The sequence below is a fragment of the Schistocerca americana genome, chromosome 1, assembly GCF_021461395.2.
Source record: "Schistocerca americana isolate TAMUIC-IGC-003095 chromosome 1, iqSchAmer2.1, whole genome shotgun sequence".
Lineage (NCBI taxonomy): Eukaryota > Metazoa > Arthropoda > Insecta > Orthoptera > Acrididae > Schistocerca > Schistocerca americana.
In genome coordinates, this window is record NC_060119.1 from 664,219,857 (window position 1) to 664,235,335 (window position 15,479).

Below are 15,479 nucleotides of genomic sequence, written 5' to 3' on the forward strand. Positions count from 1 at the left end.
CACATTCACATGAAAACCTAAATCGGGCAAGGTAGAAGAATCTTTTTACCCATTCGCCAAGTGTACAAGTTAGGTGGGTCGACAACATGTTGCTGTCACGTGACGCACATGCCGTCACCAGTGTCGTATAGAATATATCAGATGTGTTTTCCTGTGGAGGAATCGGTTGACCTATGACCTTGCGATCAAATGTTTTCGGTTCCCATTGGAGAGGCACGTCCTTTCGTCTACTAATCGCACGTTTTTGTGATGCGGTCGCAAAACACAGTCACTAAACTTATTACAGTGAACAGAGACGTCAATGAACGAACGGACAGATAATAACTATGCAAAAATAAAGAAAGTAAAATTTTCACTTGAGGGAAGACTTGAACCAAGGACCTCTCCGTCTGCAGCTGCTCACACTACCACAGGACCACAGCACTCCTTAGCTCATACTCTCCTTGATGCTGCCTATCTTGCCCATGGACTACTCAGTTTGTATATTTTGCTTATTTTTTCACAGTTCCACACAACTTCTTCCTGTTTTCTCAATTGATCTGTGTTCAGTTTATCAAGGCCTAGCCACTGTGCCAACTTATAACTAAATCTGAGGGGGGTGCGATGGGGAGGTTCCCTTGTTAGAACTGCTGGTGAGTGTGTTTCAGTTTTCACCCAGTTTGGAAGTAGCTCATTAAGAGAAAGAAACCAAATTAAGTTCCTGCCACCTTGGTGATCACACGAATTACAATACTAAGTACTATATACTATATTAAGTAAGGTGAGAATTATAAATCTGTATTACATATATTTTTATATAGTACATAAACAGAAAGAACAAGCAGTTTAAATTATGTAAATCACACAGGTTTTTAAGGGCATCAGATCTCCCTCATGATTAGCCAGAAGAAGGACTCTGTTACTTGGACATCACTCTCATTTAATTTGTACATTGAAATGACAGAAATAACAAACAATGTTGATGCATCACTTATTTGCTATGGTCAGAAAATCAGCATGGTACAGTTCACTAAAAATTTAGTGCTATTGGTCAAAAGTGGACAAGAATTGAGACAAATGCTAAATGTAATTGAATACTAGATAATGGATCTAATACATACATAAACAAAAAGGAAACTATGGTAACTGTACATGCATCAGGTGGGCATGCTGACTGGATAAGTGTTATGCTTGGACAAGAAACTACTGAAGGTGTGGATGAATTTTGATTTCTCTGAAGGGGAATAGATAAACAAAAGAAGATGCAAGCAAGATACATTAGCAACGATCACACAACTGAAAAGTGAATGAAAACTCTCCTCTATTACATAATCAACATATTTACATTACATACACATGATCTAGTATATAAATTTGTTACTTCTGCCAAGTGGCTGACAGATTATGCTGTTTATAGAAATGCTGATACACCAGAAGACTACAGGAAAACACAGGATGACATGCAGAGGATCAACAGCTAGTGCTGGGAATGACCATTTACCCAAAATGTAAATAAATTTAACCTACTACACATAAACAGTCAAAGAGCTCCACTACTGTTCAATTACTCTGTTGGCGACAAATCACTACACACTGCAACTACTGTAAAATGTCGTGGAGTGACCATGTGTGATAAAGTGGTACGACCACATAAAACTAACTATAAGAAAAGAAGATTCCAAGCTGAGATTCATTGCAAGAACCTTAAGAAACTGTAATTCGTCCACAAAGGAAGTGACTTACAGAAGATTTATTTGACCAGTTTTCGATTTGGTTGCCACAAGAATGTTATGGAGATGCTCAACAAGCTACAAAGCCAGAGCCTTGAGAAGAGAAATGCACTTATGAAAAGAGCACATAAATTTCAATTGTTCTGTCAAGTCAGTAACAACATTTTCACCTCCCCTCTCCCCGTATTGAACATGAATGACATATGAATGCTTTATCAGCTACATTTGAACACAATGCTGAAAATTTGGGTGAATGGATTATAACATCAAAATTAAGAATGTACTGCTTTTATACACGGGCTAATTTGTAATATTCAATGTGGAGACAAAGTGGACAACCACCCCACACTAGAATCATGAAAGATGTTCACCTGTACAAATTTCAGCACAAAAGAAAGTTTGCATCTCATAGTTAGAAAAGGAAGGATAAAATTTCCCCAAACATGAAAAAAATAAAGAGGAATGATTAAAAGTACACCAGTAAATCAGTAAATAATGGAGAAATGCCTTTCCTTTACTTCTCAACACAAATGAATACACACATGGTGTAAAATTCAGTGGCAGCAGGTTTTATTATTGGATGGTCACTGTGATGAACACTGCCAAATTTCCGCAACACACATTGACAGCTTTATACTTACTCAGAACTGTTGGCAACATCATCATACATCATAACTATAATGTTTTCTTCCGGGATGCCATTTTTGCGCAGGATTTGGAATGCATGAGACACATCAGCCTATTGACAGGAAAAAAAATTAAAAAAATAGAATAAACACCGTTAATTTGAATTTCACAGTCTAACACAATAAAACTCAGGAAAAAAAGTTAACTTGCATTGTTTGTGTACATAAACATTTATTTCAAGTGTGGGAGAGAACAAAGGGGATACTTTCTAAATTTCTATTAACAGCGCTGTAATTTTCTTTAATTGCCTCACAAATAAGTTCATTAAAATCACTGCAGTTCTCTCTCTACTAGTTTATATTATGAGTGAATACTGTTAAAATTATACTCATGACTTTCAAGCTGTCTTTCATTTATTCTTCTTAAATCATCACCATTTAACATTATTCTTTCCTTGAGTGTTAGTAAAACAAAGTACAGGAGATACAGGAAGAACCTGTATAGCTCAAATTAACACACAAGTAAAAAAGCAGTGTGAAATACTGATATTACATGAATTCTCTGTGCTTCGTACCAAGCATCTACAAAAGTAAAAGTGACACAGCAACAACAAAACCATTTAACATTTTGATCATTACGAAAAAATACACAAGCAGATCACACCACGACATACACTTATACAATAGTAACTAAAATGCCTCATATAATATAATTATTATAACTAAAATGCCTCATATAATATAATTATTATTATTATTATTATTAAATCACTACTGGCAGCAGTTTCTTGACACAAAAAACATATAGGCCTAGCCTTAGTCCTCTGCTCTCTACTTATTTGGTATTAGAGACAGGTTTCAGCAAACCAGAAAAATACACCAAATCATTTCCACGCACTACCATATGTGCAGAGTTGACAGTGGCCTTTACTCTCCTAGGAACACTACACAGATAAAACTAATTCTGAATGGTGAAGAATCAAATATAGCACAACTAGTTTCAGCCAATAGTCCCATTCTCTTACAAAACTTTGTAAGTGACCTATTTGCTCCATGCTGCATAAAGCCTGTTAGTATATTTAACTTAGAAAGCAAGCTGCAAATGTTCCTTCCTCATGGTACTTGTTCTAGTGAGCTGCATACCATATGTCCCCCCACCCAACTTCTTTACACACACACACACACACACACACACACACACACACACACACACACACACACACACACACACACACACACACACACTTTTACTTTTTAATGACACTTGGGGCTAATAATAACAACACTAGTTTCAAATGAATGATAATGTAGCTATATAGTCAAAATAAAATGCATAAAAGCTCTTTGTACATCACTTTGGATTGACTTGCATTTCAGTGTGAAAGCTCTCAACAGACTGCTGCAGATATAATGCAGTAAATTCAGATTTGTTCATCCCTTCTTACAAAAATAAACACAAACATATGATTGTAATAAGCCTAACACTGCAGTTGTGCCTTTAATTAATAACATTTGACACAAAACAACTGAATGTCTACAGGAAATAATTACATTTCCTTTACTATTATACTTACAATTATTTCTTTTGCTAAGTTTCCAAGATATCACATGAGCCATATCTACTCTGTCATAGAACAAATAATTACCAAGTCCCAAAATGCTGACAAAATTTTTAAAATAAAAAAAGAAAATTTACAAACATGATTCATTCATTTGTACATCATATTTCATAAGTCCTGTCATGATATGAGCCTTCAGGAATGTGGAACAAGTCAAGTTATGCATTAACTGACATGACAAGCCACTGTAAAGTATGAGATCTGTTCTAAAAATTCTGGAACACTTGTAGTTTCACGCCAACATGCCTACATTAAATTTTGTGTGAAACTCAAGAAGACTTTACAGAGAACACACCAAATGATGCAGGAAGTCTACAGTAATGAGTGCTTAAGCCGTACATGGTGTTATGAATGGTTCACCTGACTCAAAACTGGCCAAATGAAAGTTAAAGATGAACCTTATTCAGGACGTCTACCGACAACGCTCATGTCGGGAATGTCAACAAAATTTGTGCCACAGGGACAAACTGTTAATCGATGGTACTATCAGAACGTGCTGCGATGCCTGCAAGGAAAATGTAAGAAGGAAACAGCCTGAAATGTGGCGAGACAGTTAATGGCTCTTGCAACAAGATAAAACCCCTACACATTCATCCGTTTTGGCACATGACAACTGTACAAAAAACCAAATCCCTGAGCTGCCTCATCTTCCATACTCTCCAGACTTGGCCCCTGCAGGCCTTTTTTTTATTTCCAAAGTTGAAAACCCTGTTGAAAGTATGAAAATTTGCAACCATAGACAAGGTAAAAGAAAATTTGCAGACAGCACTCCATGTGATCCACCAATAGGCGTACCAAGACTGCTTCTGGAAGTGGAAGCAGCGCTTGGATTGGTGTATCAATTGTAGAGGAGAGTATTTCGAACAAGACCCTGCACAATAAGTAAAAAGTAAGCATAGAAAAATTTTGTGGGTAAAGTTCCGAACTTTTGGAACAGATCTTGGACATTACAAGTCACAAACAAACAAGAATTACATAACACATTGAATTACTGCAAGGAATTCTTGTACAGAATAAAAGTTGTGTGCCCTAACAAAGCTTTTCCTTTTATTCTGCACACAAGTTTCACACTATGTTGTAATGTTTTATTTTTCTTTATACGCCATTGCAAATCTTTCAGAGTCTTGTTTGTGATTTCATCATTATTATTATTATTAGCCTATTATTATTTTTATTACTAAGCAGCATTCTAAGAATTGTGCAGCAACTTGTTCACTGACTGAGCAGCTATAGCTCGCATGGCAACGTGAGAAAAGTAAAGTGAACTTGTCAAGGAAAAACAGGTGTAAATAAACAGTCACTGAATTGTACAATGAGAAAGTCTGTACTTTTTATACCACGTAACGCTTCTGGCGAAGTTGTAAACTATGTTTATTTGCAGTCATTTCAATTATATTTGAAAAACAAACACTCTTCATTGACACTGTATAAACAGGTCATCAGTAATTTGCAATGCACACTGAAATCATACCTACTGGTTACTTCTCTGTCCAATGTATTCTTGGAATTACTTAGTATTACTGAGTGGCCTGAGTTACTTCAGGCAAGGGTCTACAGAACATGATTTGTGAGATTATTTCGATGGGTACATTTTGTAACAGGAAGTTTCCTTTCTCTATCACCTATAGCAAATAGTGCAATTACTTTAAAAAAAAGTCTCATTTATAGCACCTGAGAGCAGGATGTCACAGCAAACAAGTGAACATACAATGAGTTTACATTTTCAAAATAGTATAAGTTGACAGAAAGCTCCAAAAAGCGAAGTACCACGAAGCAAATTACAACGTAAAATAAATAACATGCTCCGATGACTATAATACCAGAGACTATTATTTGAAGATCATATCTCACAGCTTTTACATATTTATTGAGCTCCATTCTCACACCAAAAGGTGCTCGATTTCTGAACATGGTGACACAGATAGGTAACAAATAATTAAGCTCTGTAAGTAAATTGAAAAACAAAGAAGAAAAGTTTATAAAATGTATGTCATTTGCTATATATTGTGATGTTAATTTATTTCATGCTACACTGTATCAAAAGTTCTTGGAATTACTGATATGGAAGCAAACAAACCATGATAAAAACTACCTGACATAATGCAAGCTTATATAATGTAATTTGTAATACATGTAAATATGATATTTGGATATCATTAAGCTGTTGCCATGTGACCATGATGTGCTACTACTGAAGCTGTGTGGAGTCAGAAATAGTGGCAAATATGAATTATTGCATAATATATATATATACAACAAAATCTTAGATATAATCAGGAGTGTATTGCCTGTAGTTCCATTCTCAAAAGATACCAGCCTTTTTGTGAAACACACAAAAACTTCTTACACACTATAATGGTCAGCTTTAACAGAAACTGTCCTACCACAAATACCAAGAGGGACATGTGTAATGGAAAACAGAAAATATGGACAATTCAGAGGTACACTTCTTATCTATATTAACTAAAGATACTACCAAAGTTATGACATGTCATATAACAACAGTAATATAAGCCAAGCCAGAGCTTCTCTGAAAATGAAATGACATTGTAGAAGGAAAATAAATAGATCAGAAAATATTATCAAAACAGAATCTGGAATCCACAACAGAAAACTACCTATTCCTCTTATCCCAGACCGAGTTAATCTTAGCTTTGTTAATTCAGGGAAATAAATCATTCATAGTGGTGAGACGGTAGCTAGCAGTGATAGGAGCTGCTCTAGTTAGCTCACAGGGAACTGTCAAGAGTTAGTCACAGTGAGTTGGAATGGAAACTGTTTCACCTAAGGATATAGTGGATGTAGTACCAAGACTCAGCAACTCAACAAATGATGATTATTATGGCCTTTCCAACTTTACTGTAAAACAAATTACAGACATAAGACACCCCCCAAGCTACCTTATACACTGGATGTTTCAAGGAAACTGCCTTTCTTGACTGATTAAAGAGAACTGTTGTTTTACCTGTATGTAAAAAGAAGGGTAGGTAATCAACAGAAAATATGGCCCTATTGCTACAGTTCCAATATTATCTAAAATCAGTGAAGTTATAATTAAAAAATAACTAAATGGACATTTCAAGAATCAATATGGACTTCGTAACTGTTAGTCCACAATGAATGTAGTGCAGGATACTGTGTGATCAGCCTTAGAGGGATACGAACAATAGCAATATACTACATATGTGCCATAATGGTCAATTTAACGAAAGCTGTCGGCACGTATCACATAATTTTCTTGTAAATAAACTTAAACATTAATCCATAATGGACAGTGTCTGAGATTATTAAAATCTCATTTGTCCATTAAAAAACTAAAGGTAGTAGACAAGGTACTGGCAGAATTGAAGCTGTGAGGACAGGGCGTGAGTAGTGCTTGGGTAGCTCAGCTGGTAGAGCACTTGCCCTCGAAAGGCAAAGGTCCCGAGTTCGAGTCTTGGTCTGGCACATAGTTTTAATCTGCCAGGAAGTTACAGAAAACAAATTATTTAACTCTTAAGGAGAGTAACTTAGTGATGCATGCATAGACTATTTTGTCACTGTTAGCCTATGTGAATGATCTATGTAGCTTCTTGGTACCTTTCCAAGCAGTGGTAACTGTTGGCAATACTACAATTACCATTCCCACAACAACAAAAAGGTTGGTTGGTTGGCTTGTAGGGATTTCAGGGAATAAACAGCAAGGTCATCAGTCTCTTGGCCCAGGGCTAGTTGATCTGGAGTTTGTGACATCTGCCAGGAATGTGTTCTGATGTTGAAAACAAGTATGAGTGGCAAAACTGAGGCATAGAAGGAAATACTGATGCTGTAGCTGAGAATTAAGTTGTGGAGAAGAGTATGGATTGGTGCACTATGTAGGCCAGGGCAAACAAGTTCTCTCTCATGGTTCACTCATGGCAAAAGAAACTGCACCTGCATCTGACCACTGCCAACAGTTACAGAGCAAAGATTGCCTTCTAGTCAGGTGATTTATAACAGCAAAAGTGAGAATGATAAAAATGTAATTAACATCATCTGGACCATTAATAATGAAAACAAGATGAGACAAATAGGGAAGGCAGCAGCTGGTTGTCCGCTGGGCTCTGCATGGAACAGGAGCTGCCACAACCACACGTATCCGACCCCTGATCCATTACAGTCAAAGTGTTCCAGAGCACCCACTATTCAACTGAGTGTTACTCTTAAAATGGAAATTGGCTGCAGCATAAAAGGAGGCAAACCAGATCTAAAAGCAATTAAAACAGAGTAAAAGTGGCAGCTGGCAAAGGAGAGGAGTTGAGGGTCCCCCTGACCCAGAATGTAGTGAAGGATGCCCCAACCCCGACAACCCCGCCCCTCTTTTCAGGTAGGTTAAAACTTTATACCTAAGAATAAAACAACTTTCACAGAGAAAATGGAGAACATGTTCAACAGTCTATACACTGGCAGCCAGTACTGGAGGCAAAGAATTTGGGTGACCTTGCTTGGCAAGGAGGGCCAGAACAAAGGGACATTTCACCAGGCTATGAGTTACTGTTTGTACAGCTCCAAAACCACAGTGTGCGGCTGACTTGTTACATACAATAAAACTACAGGTTATTGTGGTATGATCAATGCAGAAGATACATAGGATGGTGGATTCCTTCCGGGAGGAATGCAAGGAGGAATGTCATGCAGCAATAGCCTCCCTGAAGTTCGGAATTTCTTGGGGGGACAGTAGTCCATCATACGATGTTCGATTTCCAAGTGAGCAGGTCGAGTGAGGTGGCGCAGTGGTTAGACACTGGACTCGCATTCGGGAGGACGACGGTTCAATCCCGCGTCCAGCCATCCTGATTTAGGTTTTCCGTGATTTCCCTAAATCACTCCAGGCAAATGCCGGGATGGTTCCTCTGAAAGGGCACGGCCAACGTCCTTCCCCATCCTTCCCTAATCCGATGAGACCGATGACCACGCTGTCTGGTCTCCTTCCCCAAAACAACCAACCAACCAACCAAGTGAGCAGAAGATCTATTTGCACCCAGAAATATGCACCTGGAATCATCAAATTGAATGTACGGTGAGTGATTCCTTCTCTAGCCAATCGGTCAGCAAATTCACTCCCTGAGATACCCACATGACCTGGGACCCAGAGAAAGAGAACTGAGCAGGTGGTGCAATTAAAGTCAAACAGAAGGTCACAAACAGCAAACATCACATGATCATGATGTTACTTACAGTCTGTAGAATATTCAGTTTCCAGGTAACTCAGTCAAAACAATCACCAATGTGACAAATTTTGCAGGCCAATTATTGACAGTGGATTGAAATTGCAGTCAGTGTCATAACATGGTAATGCTTTATATTAAGGCCATTTTTTAAAGTTAAGTATAATGGTCATTACTGGAGCTTCAAACCGTAATAAATAACCACTCATCCATAGTCCACTGTGAAGTAATGGATTTTATACCCATATCAAAAAGGAAAGGACATGGAAGCAAGAAGGAAAATATAATGTAAATAGTTTTAGGGAGAGTACAGCCATTATCAGCAGTACTACACATAGAAAGATCAGAGATGTGTATTTGTTCACCCACAGAGAAACTACTTTCAAACCAGGCAAAATGTAATGATGTAAAAACTATTTCTGTACTTATGAAGAGAATATGATTTATACCACACATGTATCATATCATCAAGAGTGAATACAACACTGTTGATCATGTGGACAGAAACAACTGTCAAGCAAGAGTAGCAAATTTTCTTCTGTATCAGTTGGGGAATGTGGGAACTCCTAATTCTTTAGTGCAATAAATTTGAAAAACTAAGAACAATGCAAGAACTGCAAATAAGAAGGCAATGTAATATAAGAAGTTGATGTTAACTGCTTGTAAGATGATCCCTAGATGAATGAATGAATAAACAGATGTATACAACTCATATTATACCATTTATGGCACATGCTTTGTTATTAAAATTTGTGATCTATCATCAGTTTTCCCATCATCAATTGACCTCTAATGCAAAGCATGATTTTGCTTGCAGCCCACATAGTACATTCTAAGTATATTTCATTCTTGTATTTTAATTATATAGTTCTACAAAGCATTCTATATAACTATTTGTGCAAGGCACAGAATTTGAACAGACAATAAGTTAGTCCCCAAACTGGAGGGTCTAATTGTGGAGCTCTATGATGGTCGTGACTCCTTTGTGTGAACCAATTTGATGACTCAGTTTGTCATTTGCCATTACATTTCTTTTCTTTTTAGTAGGCAAGTAGTATAGCACCTGTAGAAGAAAATTCATAGATAAATGCAATGTGTTTGTTGTACCCATTTTCTTAATGTGTTATTTTAGAATACAATATTTTCTCTCGCTCTTGCTACGACAGTCAACAATGAGAGAGATTTTATCCCATTAGCACTGCGAGTGAGAAACATTGTTCTGGAAACAACGGTTTATTGCCATCATTATCCAGGTCACACTTCACAAGTTGCCCAGTTTTAAAATACATGGTTCATTCTGAAAGACGAAAAATTACCTTTGCAACCGTAGTACACAGATTTCTTAACATTCAACTCAAACAACGAAATTGACAGCGTACCTGATGCCTGTAGTTGTCGTAACCATTGGAACCGGCAGCAAGAAACGCCCATATCTTGCCACCGTTCTCCAACTGCTGAGTGACTGACAATGCAACTGTTAGCGAAAGAAAATTGAAAACTGTCTTCAGCATGTTGGTGGGCAGTCTGCGCCTGGATTACTCGGAGGTGGGAGGGTGTCCTACACACAAACAATCAAACAATTCATTGTGTACCAAACAACTGCGAGAATTCAGCTATACTTAGTACATTTTATCAAAGTGTAACTTGTTTTGATCGATTAAATATAAGTGTTTACAAGATCTACATAAGCGCATGCTTTTTGTCACCGGTGGTTATATGTCGGATATAAATAGTGTAGTTACCAATCACGATTTCCAAACGTTCCTTCATGCAGACAACCAGCACACTGATTCCCAACCGTTCCCGCATGCAGACTACCACCACTCTGACTCCTGACAAAGCGCTCTGCGCATTACAAAAACGTGACGATAACGTCACTCTGGACAATGAGTCATGAAAGGTCTTTTTTTCCTACTACGTAGGGGATTTCCTCTTCAGTCCAGGCCCTATGTTACTGATTGCACAAAACTCTGGAACTACGTTGCATTGTTTACAATATATTAGCAATAGAAAATTTTGGCGTTATTTAATTTAACTGTTAAAGAAATACCTATTTAACGACACAAACATGATGTCGAGCACCCATTATCACACTGGTGTCAAGCTTCAATCTTTCATTTCTTCATTCTCTATCTCGAGATAAAACTGTTTGTATGATTTAACATGTGTTTCGTAACACACAAAGTTTATTTTTCATTAGTCCGTTTCTTGTATTCACGTCTCCAACTGTAGTTCATAGTCTATTGCATATAAAGTCGCAGCGGAAGATGGTATTAATAAATTTTGAATAAGAGATTTCAATGGAAATGCAACTAGAATTGGGGCAAAATCTGTTGACTTTCACATAAATATTAAATTGTGCTTGAATGGCAACGTAATTGGATCCATAGCCCGATTAAAATTATTGAACACTTGACGTCTGTCACTTGCAGCTACGGGCTTGCCACCACACAACACCAAAATATCAGAACTGCAAGGCCCTGAAACAAAATGACAGCAGTGCTACAAGTGGCGTGGCACTGAACTTTGAATACCTGAAAGACGGCAGGGAAATACGTTTTACAGCTTTTCTAAATACTAGATTATATGTTTCATTTATAGGTACTTTATGGTTGGGTCTGGTGATAAAATGTATTTATTTGGAAAACTCAAAATTGCAATTTCGGCGGTGTGCCTGTTATCATTCTGTGTCAAGAAGTAACAAAATTCAAAGTAGAATAACACTCATAACATGCGCGACACTCACTGCTGTAAAAGTTGTTACCATATGACAGCTGGAACGACATTAGCGCCCCAAGTGGCGAGAAAGAAGAATGTCAGATGCGTCGTAAGCATAATGTTTATTTTGTATCCCTTTCCTACGTTATTTACGAAATATTTTCATTATTTTGTTGCCTTCAAGAATTTGTGTGAAAACAGAAGATATAGACGTTTCTAAAAATGATTATACAATAAATGCAAGTAGAAATAAAAATCATGAATCCAGTGACAAGCTGCAACACATTCGTGAAGAAACACTTGCGACGTTGTATAGAGTTGCTGCTTACCACATTGATATCAAAAAAGAATATAAACAGACAGAATCACACGTAAGAAGCACAGACGTTTACCTCTATGTGCAAAAGGGATCGACACCCTATTTGTCGTTCCGAAGGGCTACTGTGTTCTAGTCATTGCCGCCTGTCGCCACATTATATTATTCCAAGTGGGGTAAGCAACTGCCAAAAAGTGGGAGAAATATGCTGTGCGTGTAATCCTCAAGTCCTCAAAGTCAATAACACTGTCAGAATTCCAGTTGTATGTTAAATTTGCCATTAGAGACACTTCATCCAATGGCATATTCACTAGTTTATAAGTATCGGAGAAATGCTGCACCTTCTGCTTTAACAGGTGAAATACATTGTCACTTATCCCACATTGTATCTGTATACTTCCCAAATCTCTCTGTAATGCACACACTGATGGAAGCATAAAACATTGTAACAAGACCTGTATGCCTGAGTGCTTTAATGTCATAAATTTAGAGCTAACAGCTTATTTTCGTCTTTCCATCTTGCAGCACATTTCTCCTTCAATGCCATTCTAATCTGGCTTAACAACAAGTCAAGGGCATCCTTTTTTTTTTTTAAATGGAGCGATCCTATAGTTTTCAAAGTTTGTGTGTCCTTTTTCACTGGATCTTTCTGATGCAGTTTCTGTTGTTGTCTGTACTTAAAATGATAGGCATCTTTCTTGTCCCGTAATAGTTTTGCACACTTCACACCCTATTTGCAAGACACGAATGACAGCACCACTTCGTCGTTACAGCACGTCTGTGTTGGCGATTCAAATGAATCTGGCACTGATATATGGAGAGTTGAACTGGCTGCTTCTGTGCCATAGGACTGTTTTGCAGCTTTAGACGGATTATGGAAGGTTTGTGGCAATTGCCTCTTCATCGTCATTTGAGGTAGCTTATGCGGGATGTCAGTGTCGGTACTGCATTCCATACGAGTTTATTATTGTTTGCATTCATGAACTGGTTTGGTTCGAAGTGTAGTGAACAAAACTTAAATTATTATAAAGGTAAAAAGGGTCTTTTTTTCATATGATCTTGTCGTCTGCTATTTACTAGCCATTTTCTGCTCCCAAAACGAAACAACAATTATAAATACACCCGTAGTTTGCAAGCGAATCCTGACGATACAGGTAACATGATGCCATACCTCTTAGGGTCCTTAGGACATATGTGATGTCTTCTTCTTGTTTTTGCTGCAATTTATTGGGCTACAGACGCTCCCATTTGTAAAAACCATTGTGCAAACCAAAATAAACAGCTACCACCGCGCCGAGTTCAACAGCTTTACTTACTGGCCACTTGCCGCGCTGCTGGCGCAGTAGGCAACAAAATCGAGGCGAAGTGTCGCGACTGCTTTGTTAGACTGTGGTAGAATTACATACACATTCCGCGACAATATGTAATGAGGTTGAATACCAGTTCCGTCAAAACCTGCTAACATGCAGTTCTCCGGTAATGCGAGAAAATACGGAAAATGAACGCAAACAAAAATAACTTGGAATACGAGCAATAAACTTACAGAGCATTTAAATCGAGCAGTCCACACTCAAATTCGTAAGCAATAACAGATACACTTCGGGTCGGTTGTACAATCTCGCGTTAAATCCAGGGCTAGCTAACCGAGGAATAGGCTAATCACAGGTTAACTTACAGCGCGCGTTGTGCGATACCATTTTATTTCTCGGTTAGCTGTTCCTGGAATAGCGTACCTGTCCAATTAGTTTGGCAACAACTTAAGAGTATACTGGGTATTTTTTGTGTATGTCATTTAATATTTACTTTAGTTGTCATCCACAGAAATAACGTGTTTAAGGTGAGTGTTCCAGACAGCAAAATTATTTTTTTTGAGGATATTTTGAGGCTGGTAGGTACTATAGACGAGTTCAAGAGTGTGATAGAAAACACAAAACTTCTTGGATATCATTCATTGAAAACATTAGTGCAAAAACATTTAACTAAGTTTGTAGGGTGCTTGCATGTGTAACAGTATAATGATCCACTGTAAAATTAGTTAAAGGATTAGACATTTGTTGTTTGACCATTCAGAGATCTTTCTAAATTTCCCGGAAAAACACACAACCGTTTCCTTTCACAAAGAACTTCACACAGATCGACAGAGCAGCTACAGCACACATACGATTCTTTCACCCCAAGAAAGAAGTACCTAAATATTATGCCTAGGAAAGATACCAGAGCCACAGATTAGTGGCGCCCTATGCATGGCATTAGGTTCCAATTTGTGTACAATGAAATTTACGATTTGATAAAGTTGTCAAGGGAAGGAAGCCATTTCAAGTAGTGAAGTAGTGATGATTCGACAGCTTTATTTGAACATACTCTCTCAACTTCTTTTTTATTTAATAACGAATTTTTTGAACAAACTGCTGGTGTCGTCATGAGGAGTTCCTTGTCCCCTGAGGTGGCCAATCTTTTTATGGAAGACTTTGCGGAGAAAGCTCTTGAGTCTGCCGTGTCAAGGCCTACAGTTTTCTGCCGTTATGTAGCTTATACTTTCGTTGTATGGACTTATGGTAGACAAGAACTGGAAAACTTCCTTTGTCATTTGAACTCTTTACATGAGAACATCAAGTTTACTATGGAGATTGAGAAAGATGGAATTTTTACCCTTTCTAGACGTGTTATTACACCGTAAGAATGATGCGTCTTTGGGACATTCGGTGTACAACAAACCCACACATACAAATCTACATCTTCAGGTGTCCAGCCGCCATCGCCCCGCACAAACCGCTGGTGTTCTTAGTACTTTAATTCAACGGGCGCGTCTAATATCAGATGCTGATAGCCATCACGAAGAATTAGTGCATCTTGAGAAAGTTTCTAAAGAGAATAGCTATACTTTGCGTCAAATATGGAAGGCTATGCACAATTATAATAACAAGAAGCAATGCTCTGAGGAAACTGATGACGACTATAAATCAGCTGCGTGCCTTCCATATGCCGGGAACATGTCTTCTAAAACAGGCAGATTGCTTAGGAAGAATAATATTAATGTCATCCTCTGTCCACCAGCAAAGAGCATGGTCTTTGTCAGACCCGTTAAAGACAATTTACAATTGAAGAAGGTGGGTGCTTATAAAGTTCTTTGTGAGTGTCACTCTGCATATATAGGTCAGACGACATGAATGGTCCAGGAACACTGTATAGAACACGAAACACACACCCATCTGCAGCAACCTTTAAAATCAGCAGAAGCAGAATATTGCATTTCCATGGGACACTCAATGGCATAAATAATACCTAAATTTTGGCACCAGTTTCCA

General features: G+C 37.8%; 1 protein-coding gene across 1 annotated transcript in view; it reads right to left on the reverse strand.

The window, feature by feature from the left end:
- LOC124608407 (legumain-like) overlaps positions 1–11,498 on the reverse strand; it is a 153,030-nt gene extending 141,532 nt beyond the window's left edge. The window contains exons 1-3 of the mRNA XM_047139983.1: positions 10,883–11,498; positions 10,520–10,698; positions 2,351–2,448 (exon numbers count right to left, since the gene is read on the reverse strand). Of these exons, the coding sequence (XP_046995939.1) occupies positions 2,351–2,448; positions 10,520–10,651 (230 nt within the window). The 5' untranslated portion in view covers positions 10,652–10,698; positions 10,883–11,498. The remainder of the gene's footprint in view (positions 1–2,350; positions 2,449–10,519; positions 10,699–10,882) is intronic.
- Between the last annotated feature and the right edge of the window lie 3,981 nt (positions 11,499–15,479).